The sequence below is a fragment of the Rhinopithecus bieti genome, unplaced genomic scaffold (assembly GCF_001698545.2).
Source record: "Rhinopithecus bieti isolate Rb0 unplaced genomic scaffold, ASM169854v2 scaffold_757, whole genome shotgun sequence".
In the NCBI taxonomy this organism is placed as follows: domain Eukaryota; kingdom Metazoa; phylum Chordata; class Mammalia; order Primates; family Cercopithecidae; genus Rhinopithecus; species Rhinopithecus bieti.
Genome location: NW_016803289.1, coordinates 2,115,302 through 2,131,742, shown reverse-complemented (window position 1 = coordinate 2,131,742; position 16,441 = coordinate 2,115,302). Strand labels below are relative to the sequence as shown.

The window sequence follows — 16,441 nt, the reverse complement described above, 5'->3', positions numbered from 1 at the left end:
AAAAAAAAAAAAAATGTCAGTTTTCATGACAACCAAAATAAGTAAACATAAAAAAAAAGTCAAATGTTACTCAATTCATTTGAATTTTCTTTAGTTTTCATGGATTATTTTAAGGAATAGACAGTATTTGTTTTGTTTTGTCTTCAGTCTGGAATATATGTTTCATGCACTTGTATTTTACTTTTAAAAAACAATTTTCTTCATCTCCCCTTCAGTCCTCATGCAAAAGCTTTGAGTTAATAATTTGGGGTAAATGACAGAATTACAGGAAGCTACAATATGATGCCTCCAGAAAATTTGACACAAATAATTTTAGATCAAGGAGTATCTCCTACTATATCCAGTAATAATATTACCTTACACTTCATAGTACTTTATAGTTCAAGGTACTTTTCCATACACTATCTAGTTTAACCCTAAAAGTAACCCGGTTACAGACATTTTAAGTGTAATCAAAATCCTCAGAAGGATAAAGCAACTTTCTTAGTGATAGCAAATGGTGAAACAGGAATACAAACCGAGGATTTCTTACCCTTTGTCCATTTTTACTACAGTTTTTCACTGTTCTCAGAAGAATGGCTAAAAGTTTCCCTTGTTAACCGCCAGCTGTTGCAGTCATGATACGGTTCCAGATGCCTAGTGTAAATGCATCCTGCAGAAATTGAAGATGACTAAATTCCTATCACTTAAGCTAAAGTAACTTTCCCAAGGTCTTCTATGGAAGGCAAATTATCAGAGTTTCTAAATCAGTAGAAAATAAGGCTTTTCCTTTCAAAAAACGCATTATCTAGAATAAGAATCAGCAAATTCTTTCTGTGACGGGTAAGATAGTGAATATTTTAGGCGTTGTGGGCTAGACGGTCTGTGAAACTACTCAACTCTATTGTAGCATGAAAGCAGCCTTAAGCAATATGTAAATGAATGGCATGGCTGTGTCCCAATAAACTTTATTTATAAAAACAGGAGCAGGATGGATTTGACTCTTGGGCGGTAGTTTGCCCACCCCAATCTAGAAGATGCCCACTTCCACTCTAGAAAGATGCAGAGTAAGACCTAGATTGTCCTTATTGAAGCACCAAGAGAAGCATCTAGCAGAGAGAAGTGAATATTCTTATATGTTAGGGTTTTGTTTTGTTGTCATTTTATACTGGGAAGGGGTTGAGGAGGGGCTGATCTGGTAACCCTGCAAGTCTGTATTCTCTAAACTGTATGACAGAAAATATTATTCTTGCCTCTGGCTAGGGGCCTAGCCAGAGAGATATAATGGCATACATCCTTTAATTCCACACATGCCACCTGGTTTCTTATATTTTGTTCTAGGAGCCACTGGGTACACAAAGATGAGGATGCCTCACTGGTAACCTTCTAAAAGTTAACAGTCTCAGGTAGGGGTAGAAGAGGAGGTGATGAGGACAGACAAGTGGGCAAAAAAAAAAAAAATGCAAAGAAAACTGAAAACCACTAGTAAGGAGGTGTTTCAAAAATATACTGAGAAGACAAAGGTAGGAGAAATGAGCTTTATCCTGGGTGAGTAGGGTGGCATGACAGGAGAGGATGACATCTAGCCAGGCCATGAGAAATGTGAGGATCCCAAAAGGAGCTGATGGAAGCATAAGTCAGGAAGAAGAAACTGTCAGCATATGAGAACGAGAGGCAGGGCATATGCAGAAAATAATATAACCCCTCTCCTACCTGGAGCACGGGACAGGTGAGGAGACAGAGAGGGAGAAGTAGGAGCTGGAAATCCAACCAAACCTTCCTGGGAGCCTGAAAGGTGAAGCTGAGCTGTTAGATTTTATTCCACAACATAAAAGAGCCTGCGTGGTTTTGAGCAGACACATTAGTAAGACAAGAACTGAGCTTTACTAAGAGAATATCACCAGTAGCGTGGGGAAAGCTAGGTTCACCAAATGAATGTCTAAGAACTCCAGAGCAACACTGTCCAAGAAAAATATAATGTGAACCACAAATGCAAGCCATATCTGTGATTTTAAAATTTCTTGTTAGCTGCAATTTTAAACAGTAAAAAGAAACAGAATCCGTTGTAATAATATTGTTTAGTATAATTTATCCAAAACATTATAGTTTCAATGTGTAATCAATATAAAAGTGATAAGTGAGATATTTTACATTCTTTACCTCACACTAAGTCTTCGAAATCCAGAGTATATTTTATATGAAGAGAAAATCTCAGTTCAAATTTGCAGTATGGTAACTAGTGGGCGCCACATAGGACAGCACAGGTCTAGAGCCTAAGAGAGAAGAGGCCTCCACGAAGGGACTATAGGTGTAAGCTGGAGGTGAGATCAGAGGATGGTTGTTTGAGGATGCCTGGCTGCTTATTTCACTAAGTCCCCTTGTGCCCCAACCTCTAAAGAATAACCATCATGGGAATAATTGCTGTGCCTTTAAAAATAAACTGTTCATAAAATACTATGCAAATTTAGAAAATACTGTTCTAGCTAAAGGTAGGTAAACTATTAAAGTGAGTAAAATCTCAGACACTGTATATTAGTCAGGGTTCTCTAGAGGGACAGAACTAATAGGATAGATGTATATATATAAAGGGAGGTTTATTAACGAGTATTGACTTACACGATCATAAGGTCCCACAATAGGCCATCTGCAAGCTGAGGAGCAAGGAAGCTAGTTCGAGTCCCAAAGGTGAAGAACTTGGAGTTCGATATTCAAGGGCAGGAAGCATCCAGGACAGGAGAAAGATGTAGGCTGAGAGGCTAAGCCAGTCTAGTCTTTTCACCTTCTTCTCCCTGCCTTTATTCTGGCTGCACTCGCAGCTGATTAGAATGTGCCCACCCAGACTGATGGTGGGTCTGCCTTTCCCAGTCCACTGACTCAAACATTAATCTCCTTTAGCAACATCCTCACAAACACACTCAGAAACAATACTTTTCATCTTTCAATCCAATCAAGTTGACACTCAGTATCAACCATCACAGACACTTTATATTATAATGGTTACAATATGGAGTCTCAATCTTAAGTTTTTTCAGCTGGAGAGGTTCTTAACTATTATTTTGTAAAACCCTCCAATTTTACAAATGGTGGAGACTCAATATCACTCAACTAGCTATTATTCCTGGGACTCCCCAGTTTTCTTCCCTTTCTCTTTTTTTTTAAACTTTTATTTATTTATTTATTTATTTGAGACGGAATCTCATTCTGTCTCCCAGGCTGGAGTACAATGGTGCAACCTTGGCTCACTGTAACCTCCGCCTCCTGGGTTGAAGTGACTCTTCTTCCTCAACCTTCCCAAGTATCTGGGACTACAGGTGCCTGCCACCATGCCCAGCCAATTTTTGTATTTTTAGTGGAGACGGAGTTTCACCACGTTGGCCAAGCTAGTCTCGAACTCCTGACCTCAGGTGATCCACTTGCTTCAGCCTCCCAAAGTGCTGGGATTACAGATGTGAGTCGCTGCGCCTGGCCCCCTTTTTCTAGATTACTCTGTGTATGTGTGTGTGTGCATGCGGGGGTTGTGTGTATGACAGAGAGAGGACACAGAGACAGAGACAAGCAGCAGAGATGAAGTGGGGGATGAGGACAGCAGAACAGGATCATGGAGAGGCTTTTTCAAGACACAAATGTCTGGGCCCCACCTGATCTACTGAATCAGAGACTCACATCTAGATTAGATTAATAGGCAGTGCCATTGCTAATCTACAAGGAGGCCTATATTATCACCGGAAATTTAGCAAACCATGGAATAGTTTTAAACCAGAATTCCTGAGAGGTGAAAAGCTCATTCGAAATATTTTACCAAACTACTTGGAGTGTTGGCTTGCAGGGGCAGGAAGGGAGGAGGAGGAGTGAGAGTGAAAAGGGACTCAAAGAGACATTCATGGCGCATTCAGAAATAACAATGGTCACTAAAGTCCTTCATCAGAGAGAGGACCCAATGATGTGCAGTTTTGTTGTTGGTGGTGGTGTTTTGTGTGTGTGTGTGTGTGTGTGTGTGTGTGTGTGTAAAATTTGGGGATGAAACTAACCTGCCATACTAACAAAGGTAAGGTTGAGGCTATTATCAACTGTCTTCATTTTTCACCTCCTTAGCAGCAGCAGCATCCCTTCAAAAAAAAAAAGAGGGAGGGGATGTTCAATAATATCACTTTAGGCACTAATTTATTAGGCTGATCACAATATCAAACTGTGAGCTATTCTAAGACACACATTTATCAGTTTGGATCTAGCTAGGGTTGTGTAGTCTAAAAAGTTCTCCAGGTGATCTGTATTGCAATCTTCCCCGTAAAGGGGAAAACCATGACTGCGATACTTCCTAATATTAATGCGTATACCAATCACATGGGCATTTGTTAAAATGCACATTCTGAGTCATAGATCTGGGGCTAAGCCAGGGATTCTGTGCTTCTAGCATGCTTTCCGGGTGATACCAAGGCTGCTTGTCTGCAGACCACACATTGCATAGTAAGGCCCCAGAACATCAAATATTCATCTGAACAAAGTAATTTAAATATCCTCAGGTAATTCTGCCTTTTACACACTGTATTCCCAGCTTCAAGGCCTGTAGTTCTTTTTTCTCAGAGGGCCTGGAATTGGAAAAGAGATGAGGAATTAAGAGATCACAGCGGCCTGAGCTGCAAATCCTGCCTAGGAGCACACCTGTCCTTTGAGGCTCATTTCTCTTCATCCTTTTGCCTCTCTGTTTTTAGGTATCAAAGCTTGAAAGAGAGAAGACTCAAGAAGCGAAGAGGATTCGTGAGCTGGAGCAGCGCAAGCACACGGTGCTGGTGACAGAACTCAAAGCCAAGCTCCATGAGGAGAAGATGAAGGAGCTGCAGGCTGTGAGGGAGAACCTTATCAAGCAGCACGAGCAGGAGATGTCAAGGACGGTGAAGGTGCGTGATGGAGAGATCCAGAGGCTCAAGTCTGCTCTCTGTGCTCTCCGTGACGGCAGCAGTGACAAAGTAAGGACAGCGCTCACCATTGAGGCCCGGGAGGAGGCCCGGAAACTGTTTGATGCAGAGCGTCTTAAGCTCTTACAGGAAATTGCGGACCTGAAAACGGCCAAGAAGCAGGTGGACGAGGCTCTGAGCAATATGATCCAAGCAGATAAAATCAAGGCTGGGGACCTTCGGAGTGAGCATCAGTCCCACCAAGAAGCCATCTCGAAGATCAAGTGGGAGTCGGAGCGGGATATTCGGAGGCTGGTTAGTACAGTAATCCCATCAGACCCATGTAGAACCCATCTCTTCCAGGTTTCAGAGTGCTGTGGGATTTGCTTCTTCGTGTGTTTTCTTGTCAGTGGATTGTAAACAGTGCCTACCTTTTGTCCAGTGCTCTATCCGAGATAGCTCAGTATGGAGGTAGGTAGATCAATAGAGAGATATGCTCCGGCCAAAATTGATATTGTAAAGTGTAAGAGATTTTGGAAATCACCTTTCTCATAAAAACTGGATTCTCCAAGGACCGTATATACAGAAAGTATCTCCAAGGACCATATATATGGAAAGGACTCCTGTTTTCTTAGATATTTATAAAAATATTATAAATCATGGATTCTTCTAAAGTCAGCATGTTTTTGTGGGCTTTTCCTTTACAGAGTTTTATTGTTTCTTTGTTTGTTTTTATAGAGGGTAGGAGAAGTTTCTATGACTTTCATGATGTCTGAAAACGGCAGCTACTGAGAACATCTTGAGTCTTTTTTTTCCAAAAACCGTGACTGAAAAAAGATACAAAACTATAAAATAGGTATTTTTCCCAAAGTATACAGGAGTCATTTAAAACAGGAGCCATTATAATTTTTAAATTGTCATCCCTAAGTAGGTTGTTTGCTCTTTATAGTTTCCAAGACTTACCTCAGCCCCTGCAGAGTTGGTCTTTCCTTCTAACGTGTTTGACCAAAAACCGGATAGGCCTCTCACTATGCTTAACTATAATACAAATACAATTATCACATGAAAATTAAATGTCCTAGGTTGACCTTGTTTAATTATTTTAGACCAAAAAAATTTATGTTCCTCTGCATTCAGATGTTTAGCATCTGTTACATCTTACTTTAATGTTATCACATCAACTCTCACCTGTTAGAATGTACTTTATGTTTCTCTGGAAGTAAGGTTTTTTTTTAAGGAAAAACTACACTTTTACTTTTTTGTCTTCCAGTTCTAAGCAATTACTTTCTGAGAATTCTAATTATGTTCCTTGGGTGATATCTCTAGGCTTTTAATTTTAAGTTCAAAGTGGTTACCAAAGAGCATTTTTAAAAGTTAATGTTTAATTTTCTTTGTGCTGCAATACAGTGTAACTGTAAAATATTGCCTTTACCACATTTTCTGAATTCTTTATGTCTACTCATTCTATTGCACTGTTTGACAATAAAGACCAAACACAGTGCAGAAATATTGGTCTCTGCCCTGCCTTTGGTTTTTGAAACCACAGTGGCTGATGAAGAAAGAATCAGGACTTCGAACTCTGGAGTTGGCAGGTAAGTATCCAATGAAAAGGCAGCTTTGCATTAAGTATTTTCATTTGTTGACGGTTTTCAATATAAAATCTATAAGTATATCCACTTGATCTGCTAACTTTTTCCACAACTGCCTTTCACTGGCATATTGCTGAAGTAGGCATGAAATCCCTCTTAATAGCAACGTGAAGGGAAGAGGCCAAGATGGCCGGATAGAAACAGCTCAGGTCTGCAGCTCCCAGCGAGACCAACACAGAAGGCAGGTTATTTCTGTTTTTCCAATCGAGGTACCCAGTTCATCTCACTGGGACTGGTTTGGCAGTGGGTGCGACCCACAGAGAATGAGCAGAAGCAGGGTGGGGCGTCGCTTCATGTTGGAAGTGCATGCAGCCAGGGGACCTCCTTCCCCCAGCAAAGGGAAGCAGTGAGAGACTGTGCTACCTGCCCAAGGTACTACGCTTTTCCCATGGATATTTGCGATCCACGGATCAGCACATTCCCTCATGAGCCTACACCACCAGGGCCCTGGGTTTCAAGCACAAATCTGGGCAGCTGTTTGAGCAGGCACTGAGCTGCAGGATTTTCTTTTTTTCATACTCCAGCGGCGCCTGGAACTCCAATGAGTCAGGACCACCATCCAATCTCCTGGAAAGGGGACTGAAGCCAGGGAGCCAAGCAGTCTCACACAGCGGGTCCCAGTCCCACTCCCATGTTCCCATGGAACCCAGCAAGCTAAGAACCACTGGCTTGAAATTCTCACTGCCAGCACAGCAGTCTAGAGTCGGCCTGGGATGATCGAGTTTGGTCGGGGGAGGAGTGACCATCATTACTGTGGCTTTAGTTGGCAGTTTTCCCCTGACAGTGGTAACGAGACTGAGAGTTTTTTTGGATTGGGTGGAATTCACCAGAGGGGCTGTGGCCAGACTGCTTCTCTAGAGTCCTCCCCAGTAGTTAAGGTCTGTCTGCAGGAAATCCAGCAGCTCCATTCAGGGGCTTACAGACAGGACTGTCATCTCCCTGGAGCACAGCACTTGAGGGGAAGGGCGGCTGTGGTAGCAGCTTCAGCGGATTTAATCTTTCCTGCCCGCCAGCTCTGAAGAGAGTGGCTGATCCTAATAGGGGAGGTTCTCCCAGCACAGCACACCAGCTCTGCTAAGGGACAGACTGCCTCCTCAAGTGGGCTCCTGAGCCCTGTGCCTCCTGACTGGGAGAGACCTCCCAGCAGGGGCCGACAGACACCTCATACAGGAGAGCTCTGGCTGGCATCAGGCCAGTCCCCCTCTAAGATGAAACTTCCAGAGGAAGGAGCAGGCAGCAATCTTGGCTGTTCTGCAGTCTCTCCACTGGTGGTACGTAGGCAGTAAGGGTCTGGAGTGGACCTCCAGCAAACTCCAGCAGACCTACAGAAGAAAGGCCTGTTTGAAGAAAAACAAATAACAACAAACAAAACTAAAAAAGCAACAACAACATCAACAAAAGACCCTCCCACAAAAACCCCATCCAAATGTCATCAGCCTCAAAGATCAAAGGTAGAGAAATCCACAAAGATGAGAAAAAAACAGTGCAAAAACACTGAAAATTCCAAAAGCCAGAATGCCTCTTCTCCTCCAAATGATCACAACAACTGTCCAGCAAAGGCACAGAACTGGATGGAGGATGAGATGGACAAGTTGACAGAAGTAAATTTCAGAAGGTCAGTAAATAACAAATACCTGTGAGCTAAAGGAGCATGTTCTAACCCAATGCAAGGAAGCTAAGAACCTTGATAAAAGGTTACAGGAACTGCTAACTAGAATAACCAGTTTAGAGAGAAACATAAATGACCTGATGGAGGTGAAGAACACAGCACAAGAACTTCGTGAAGCATACACAAGTATGGATAGCCAAATTGACCAAGCAGAAGAAAGAATGTCAGAGTTTGAAAACCATCTGCTGAAATAAGGTATGCAGACAAGATTAGAGAAAAAAAAAGGAATGAACAAAGCCTCCAAGAAATACGGGACTATGTTAAAAGACTGAACCCACAATTGACTGCAGTACCTGAAAGAGATGGGGAGAATGGAACCAAGTTGGAAAACACACTTGAGGATATTATCCAGTAGAACTTCTCCAACCTAGCAAGACAGGCCAACATTCAAATTCAGGAAATACAGAGAACACCACTAAGATCCTCCTTGGGAAGATCAACCCCAAGACACATAATCATTAGAGTCTCCAAGGTTAAAATGAAAGAAACAATGTTAAGGGCAGCCAAGGGGAAAGGCCAGGTCACCTACAAAGGAAGCCCATCAGACGACCAGCAGATCTCTCAGCAGAAACCCTACAAGCCAGAAGAGAGTAGGGGCCAATAGTCAACATTCTTAAAGAAAATAATTTTCAACCCAGAATTTCATATCCAGCCAAACTAAGCTTCATAAGTGAAGGAGAAATGAAATCATTTCCAGACAAGCAAATATTTTATCACCACCAGGCCAGCTTTGCAAGAGCTCCTGAAGGAGGCACTAAATATGGAAAGAAAAAACCAGTACTTGCCACTGCAAAAACACACCAAAATATAAAGACCAATGACACTATGAAGAAACTGCATCAACTAGTGTGCAAAATAACCAGCTAGCATCATAATGACAGGATCAAATTCACACATAACAATATTAACCTTAAATGTAAATGGGCTAAATGCCCCAATTAAAAGACACGGGCTGGCAAATTGGATAAAAATTCAAGACCCATCGGCGTGCTGTATTCAGGAGACCCATCTCACATGCAAAGACACACGTAAGCTTAAAATAAAAGGATGGAGGAAAATTTACCAAGCAAATGGGAAGCAAAAAAAAAAAAAAAAAAAAAACAGGGGTTGCAGTCCTAGCCTCTGATAAAACAGACTTTAAACCAACAAAGATCAAAAAGACAAAGAAGGGCATTACATAATGGTAAAAGGATCAATTCAACAAGAGCTAACTAACCTAAATATATATGCACCCAATACAGGAGCACCCAGATTCATAAAACAAGTTCTTAGAGATCTACAAAGAGACTTAGACTCCTACACAATAATAGTGGGAGACTTTAACACCCCACTGTCCATATTAGACAGATCAATGAGATAGAAAAATAACAAGAGTGTTCAGGACTTTGAACTCAGCTCTGGATCAAGTGTGCCTAGTATAACAGAACTCTCTATTCCAGGTCAACATTCAACATAATACACATTCTTCTCATGCCGCACTTATTCTAAAGTCAACCACATAATTGGAAGTAAAACACTCCTCGGCAAATGCAAAAGAACTGAAATCACAACACACAGTCTCTCAGACCACAGTGCAAACAAATTAGAACTCAGGATTAAGAAACTTATTCAAATCCACACAACTACATGGAAATCAAACAACCTGCTCCTGAATGACTACTGGGTAAATAACAAAATTAAGGCAGAAATCAAGAAGTTCTTTGAAAACAATGAGAACAAACAGACAATGTACCATAATCTCTGGGGCACAACTAAAGCAGTATTTAGAAGGAAATTTGTAGCACTAAATTCCCACATCAGAAAGATGGAAGGCTCTAAAATCAACACCCTAACATCACAATTAAAAGAACTAGAGAAGAAAGGGCAAACAAATACAAAAGCTAGCAGAAGACAAGAAATAACTAAGATCAGAGCAGAACTGAAGGAGATAAAGACACAAAAAAAACCCTTGAAAAAATCAGTGAATCCAGGAGCTGGTTTTTTGAAAAAATTAACAAAACAGACCACTAACTAGACTAATAAAGAAGAAAAGAGCATGCCAAATAGACACAATAAAAAATTATAAAGGAGCTATCACCACTAACCCCATAGAAGTACAAACTACCGTCAGAGAATACTATGAACGCCTCTACACAAATAAACTAGAAAATCTAGAAGAAATGGATAAATTCCTGGACACATACACCCTCCCAAGACTAAACCAGGAAGAAGTCGAATCCCTGAATAGACCAATAACAAGTTCTGAAATAGAGGCAGTAATTAATAGCCTACCAACAAAAAAAGCCCAGGACCAGACAGATTCACAGCCAAATTCTACCAGAAGTACAAGGAGGAGCTGGTACCATTCCTTCTGAAACTATTCCAAACAATTTAAAAGGAGGGACTCCTCCCTAACTCATTTTATGGGGCCAGCATCATCCTGATACCAAAACCTAGCAGAGACAACAAATAAAGAAAATTTTAGGCCAATATCCCTGATGAACATCGATGTGAAAATTCTCAGTAAAATACTGACAAACCAAATCCAGCAGCACATCAAAAAGCTTATCCACCAGGATCAAGTCAGCTTCATCCCTGGGATGCAAGGCTGGTTCAACATATGCAAATCAATAAATGTAATCCATCCAATAAATGTAAACCACTGACTAAAACTACATGATTATCTCAATAGATGCAGAAAGGGCCTTCAATAAAATTTGACATCCCTTCATGTTAAAAATTTTCAATAAACTAGATACTGATGGAACAAACCTCAAAATAATAAGAGCTATTTATGACAAACCCATAGCCAATATCATACTGAATGGACAAAAGCTGGAAACATTCCCTTTGAAAACCAGCACAAGATAAGGATACCCTCTCTCACCACTCCTAGTCAACATAGTATTGGAAGCTCTGACCAGGGTAATCGGGCAAGAGAAAGAAATCAAGCGTATTCAAATAGGAAGAGAAGAAGTCAAATTATCTCTGTTTGCAGATGACGTGATTCTATATTTAGAAATCCCCATCATCTCAGCCCAAAACTCCTTAAGCTGATAAGCAACTTCAGCAAAGTCTCAGGATACAAAAATCAATGTGCAAAAATCACAAACATTCCTATACACCAACAATAGACAAGCAGAGAGCCGAATCCTGAATAAACTCCCATTCACAGTTGCTACAAAGAGAATAAAATACCTAGCAATACAGCTTACAAGGTACATGAAGGACATCTTCAAGGAGAACCACAAACCATTGCTCAAGGAAATAAGAGAGGACACAAACAAGTGGAAAAACATTCCATCCTCATGGATAGGAAGAATCATCATCATGAAAATGTCCATAGTGCCCAAAGTAATGTATAGATCAACACTATTCCCATCAAACTATCATTGACACTCTTCACAGAATTTAAAAAAAAAAAAAAAAAAAAAAAAGTACTTTAAATTTCATATGGAACCAAAAAGAGCCTGTATAGCCAAGACAATCATAAGTAAAAAGAACAGAGCTGGAGGCATCACACTACCTGACTTCAAACTCTACTACAAGGCTACAGTAACTAAAACAAGATAGTACTGGTACCAAAACAGATATATAGACCAATGGAACAGAAGAAAGGCCTCAGAAATAACACCACACGTCTACAACCACCTGATCTTCGACAAACCTGACAAAAACAAGCAGTGAGGAAAGGATTCCCTACTTAATACATGGTGCTGGGAAAACTGGCTAGACATATGCAGAAAACTGAAACTGGACCCCTTCATTACACCTTATACAAAAATCAACTCAAGATGGCTTAAAGACTTAAATGTAAAACCCCAAACCATACAAACCTTAAAAGTAAACCTAGGCAGTACCATTCAGGACATAGGCATGGGCAAAGACTTCATGATGAAAACACCAAAAGTAATTGCAACAATTGGCAAAATTGACAAATAGGATCTATTTAAACTAAAGAGCTTCTGCACAGCAAAAGAGACTTGCATCAGAGTGAACAGACAACCTATAGAATGGGAGAACATTTTGCAATCTACCCTTCTGACAAAGGTCTAATATCCAGAATCTATAAGGAACTTAAACAAATTTACAAGAAAAAGCAAACAACCCCACCAAAAAGTGGGCAAAGTGTATGAATAGACACTTCTCAAAATAAGACATTTATGTAGCCAAGAAACAAACAAACAAAAAGCTCATTATCTCTGATTATTTGAGAAATGCAAATCAAAACCACAATTAGATACCATCCAACACCAGTCAGAATGGCAATTATTAAAAAGTCAAGAAACAGTAGATGCTGGTGAGGCTGTGGAGAAAGAGGAACACTTTTTGCACTGTTGATGGGAATGTAGATTGGTTCAACCATTGTTGAGGACAGGGTGGTGATTCCTCGGGGATCTACAATCAGAAATACCTTTTGACCCAGCAATCCCATTACTGGGTATACATCCAAAGGAATATAAATCATTCTACTAAAAGACACATGTATATGTATGTTTATTGCAGCATTATTTACAATAGCAAAAACATGGAACCAACCCAAATGCCCATCAGTGATATAGACTGAATAAAGAAAATGTGGTACATATATACCATGGAATACTATGTAGCCATAAAAAAAAGAATGAGTTCATGTCCTTTGCAGGGACATGAATGAAGCTGGAAGCCATCATCCTCAGCAAACTAACACAGCAACAGAAAACCAAATACTGCATGTTCTCGCTTTTAAGTGGGAGTTGAACAGTTGGAACACATGGACACGGGGAGGGGAACAACACACACGGGGGCCTGTCAGGTGGTGGAGGGAAGGGGACGGCGAGCATTAGGACAAATACCTAATGTATGCGGGGCTTAAAACCTAGAGGACCAGTTGATAGGTACAGCAAGTCACGATGGCACATGTATACCTATGTAACAAACCTGTACATTTTGTACATGTATCCCAGAACTTAAAGTAAAATTAAAATTAAAAAAAGTAAAATTTGAGCCACCTGATGAGTAGTTCACAAACTGCATGAACACAGAATAACATAGGAAACTTTTTCGATAACCCAGATATACTCATCTTCATTTTTTCCTTCTTTTTGCTCTGTGAGTACCTCTACCCCGAGCTCCATTTTTGGAACTGGAAGGGAGAGAAATGGCAGTTGTCCTGTCTAGAATATTTCCACAGAGAATTCTGGTGTATTCCCTTTCCCATCTAAGTTGGGCTTTGGTTGATTTTCAGTATTTTGAGATCAGAGTCCATGCTCATAACCACAATGCAATAAAGCTTTCTCAATACTAATTAATATATATCCCACAGGAAACCACTTTGGGAAATGCTTAAAGTATATGAATAATCTTAAAGCCAGTACAGCATAGTACCTAACAGAATGGGCTCTATGGTTAGATGATTCCATTAAAAGTAAGGCTTCACAACTTACTAGCCATATGACTATGACCAAGTTTTTAAGCTTTCAGGTCCTCACTCATCACCTGTAAAATGATGACGACTGAACCTACTGAATAGGATTGTTATAAAATAAGGTATATTAAGCTCTGAGTATAGTACCCTGAATATAGTGAAAGATCAATAAATTTCAGCTATGACGATGGTGATGATGAGGCTGAATGTGGGCAGTAATGGAATGATTTCTCAACAAGTTTAGCAAGGTGAGTACATAAAAATCAACTAGAGCTATGTTAACTCATAAAAAGTAACTAGAGCTACGTTAACCTGCAAATAAAAGTAATGCTCCAGATGACAAGTCTGACAAATGAACACGCTTCTCAGTTAAGAAAAACACTGGTCTCAAGTCTTCTACAAGGAGACAGAAACCAAAGACAATGCTATTATTCCCAGTTAACAATAACAATAATGCTATTATTCCCGGTTGAATTCTTACCCAGTTATCAGATGATATTACAGTATCATGCAGAATTTAGCCCAAAGTTCTTTCAAAATTGACCTAAAATTTAAGCATGTGACTCGAAAGCAATAGCTCACAGATATTTAAATGTGGAAAATATGTGACTGGAACACCATTTCTATTACAAATATACTTTGTGGCCTAAGAGCACACAGCAAAGAAAAATTTATACAAAATTATTTGTTTTGCATAAGGAGACACTTTCAGAAAAAGCAAAACAGCATAATGTTGTTTGTATTAAATATCTTTTCCTTATCTCCATTTTGAATGTACGCACAGAATATAGTGAAATGAGAAGAAAGGTTTCACCCAATGGCTATGCTCTCTTTAAAAATTGTTTATAGACATTCACTTCATTAGCTCTCATCCTAGGATGGCAAAAAGGTTTCATTCCAAGAGAACTCAAATCAATTGGTATTGAATGCCTATAGCCTTTAGTAGAGAAATCCTTCTGAGGCCATGCCCAGGCTTAGCAGAAATGCATATTGGGATCAATAAATATATCCCACACCTGTGGGAGGGAAAATAATAGTGGTTAATATTGCCAGATATTTTCTATTCCTGTTAATCCCAACCATGATTTTCTCATAGTAATGGTAAAATGGTTGCTAAGAACTGGCTGCTCTGAAATACAAGTGAGAATATAAAGAGATACAACACATGAACCGTGGAAGGACCTCCCTCCAAATCCATCACCTGAATGCAAGCATGTTAGTCTTGGAAAATGACTAGGCCACTGGGAAGTCTGAAGTTTCTTCAGTTACAAATGACAAGCTATTAACAGCAGCAACAGCTATTTTGATTGAATTTGAATACCCATTTGCCTAAAGAAGAAGTGATGTCAAAAAATGTCCTAGGAAACGTTATATGGAATATTTAGTGTTCATCTTTATTAAAATTAATGGCCATTTTAAAGTTAGACTCTCCTTTGCATATCTAATTAACCGAGACTATTTCAAACAATATATTGAATCAAAACATCTTCACAGGATTTACTAGAGAGAAAAAAGTTACTCTCCTTGACACCTGGTTAACCCAGGATACTTCTCCACTACACAGTGCTGCCTCATCTTACTCATGAAACCAATACACTTGTCATATCCATGATTTTTTTCTGTATCAATCAGATGAAAAAAGTTAAACTCATACCATTGTAAAAATGTATTTCTTTACAGCATTGTTAAATAAAATGTCCTGGGTCTCATTTAATTCAGATGGATGAAATAAAAGCCAAGGACAGGATCATCTTTTCCCTGGAAAAGGAACTGGAGACCCAGACAGGCTATGTACAGAAACTTCAACTTCAGAAGGAGGCTTTGGACGAACAACTGTTTCTGGTCAAGGAGGCTGAGTGCAACATGAGCAGCCCAAAACGAGAAATTCCAGGAAGGGCAGGTGATGGTTCCGAACACTGCAGCAGTCCTGTAAGTCCTTTCTACTTGAAGTTAAGAACACATAAGTCATCTTTTATTTAGCTCCCAAGTTTTACCTTTTACTTAAGCTCTTTTCTTGTTTACTACAAAGAAATCAATCTACCTCCTACTATAAAATCAGCTAGTATCTTGGGAACAGGGTTTTCTAAACTCATAGACGACTAAGTGGTCTGCGGTACATTAGCAGATCACATGAGACAGATTTCTTTAAATCCTTCCTAGAATTTTTCTAGCCAGGGAATACCTATCCGAACTTAAGTCTATTATGAGAAACATAAATTAGATGAAAATATTTTGCCTCTTGCCTACACTGGTAATTTTCCCTTTTGTGAACAATTGGGTTGGAAATTGATAAAGGTGATTGTCGTTTACAGGGGTCAAAATGTATAACTTCATAAAAGACAAAACCATTTATAATCTTCATCTGAAGACCTATTGTCTGATAGAACTTACCACTTATTTCCATGGGTTTTCATCATTTTATATGAGAAATTATTTTCAGAAGTGCAGCAATAGAAATGGGCTTATATGCAGTTGGCTATAACTCTTATACCTTTCCAATTATTTAGCTGCTCTAATGATGGAAATGTATTATTTAGGAACAGAGGTGGGTTCCAAAGTACTACTTAGAAGTAAGTAATGAATAATTTATGAATTGATATTCAGAATAAGTATATATATATACACATATATATGTATATAATCTTAGTAAATGGTGGAAATAGTACTTATGTAGGATTTAGCAGTTTCTGTAAGTTTTAGTTCTGACGCTAACAGGTACCCACAATATAGAATAATTGTCAAGAGAATGGGCTCTAGAGTCAGACTCTTTGGTTCAAATCCCAAATCTGCCATTTACTGTGTGTCCTTAGGCAAACCACTTCACCATTCAGTTTCCTCATCTGTAAAATAGAAGCTATCGTAGTAC

General features: G+C 39.6%; 1 protein-coding gene across 5 annotated transcripts in view; it reads left to right on the top strand.

Moving 5' to 3' along the window:
• The window catches only part of JAKMIP2 (janus kinase and microtubule interacting protein 2), a 202,414-nt gene that overhangs the window by 122,241 nt on the left and 63,732 nt on the right, over window positions 1-16,441 (top strand). For all 5 annotated transcript variants that reach the window (XM_017872477.1, XM_017872469.1, XM_017872460.1 and 2 more), the window contains 2 exons: window positions 4,689-5,186; window positions 15,295-15,504. In XM_017872477.1, the coding sequence (XP_017727966.1) occupies window positions 4,689-5,186; window positions 15,295-15,504 (708 nt within the window). The remainder of the gene's footprint in view (window positions 1-4,688; window positions 5,187-15,294; window positions 15,505-16,441) is intronic.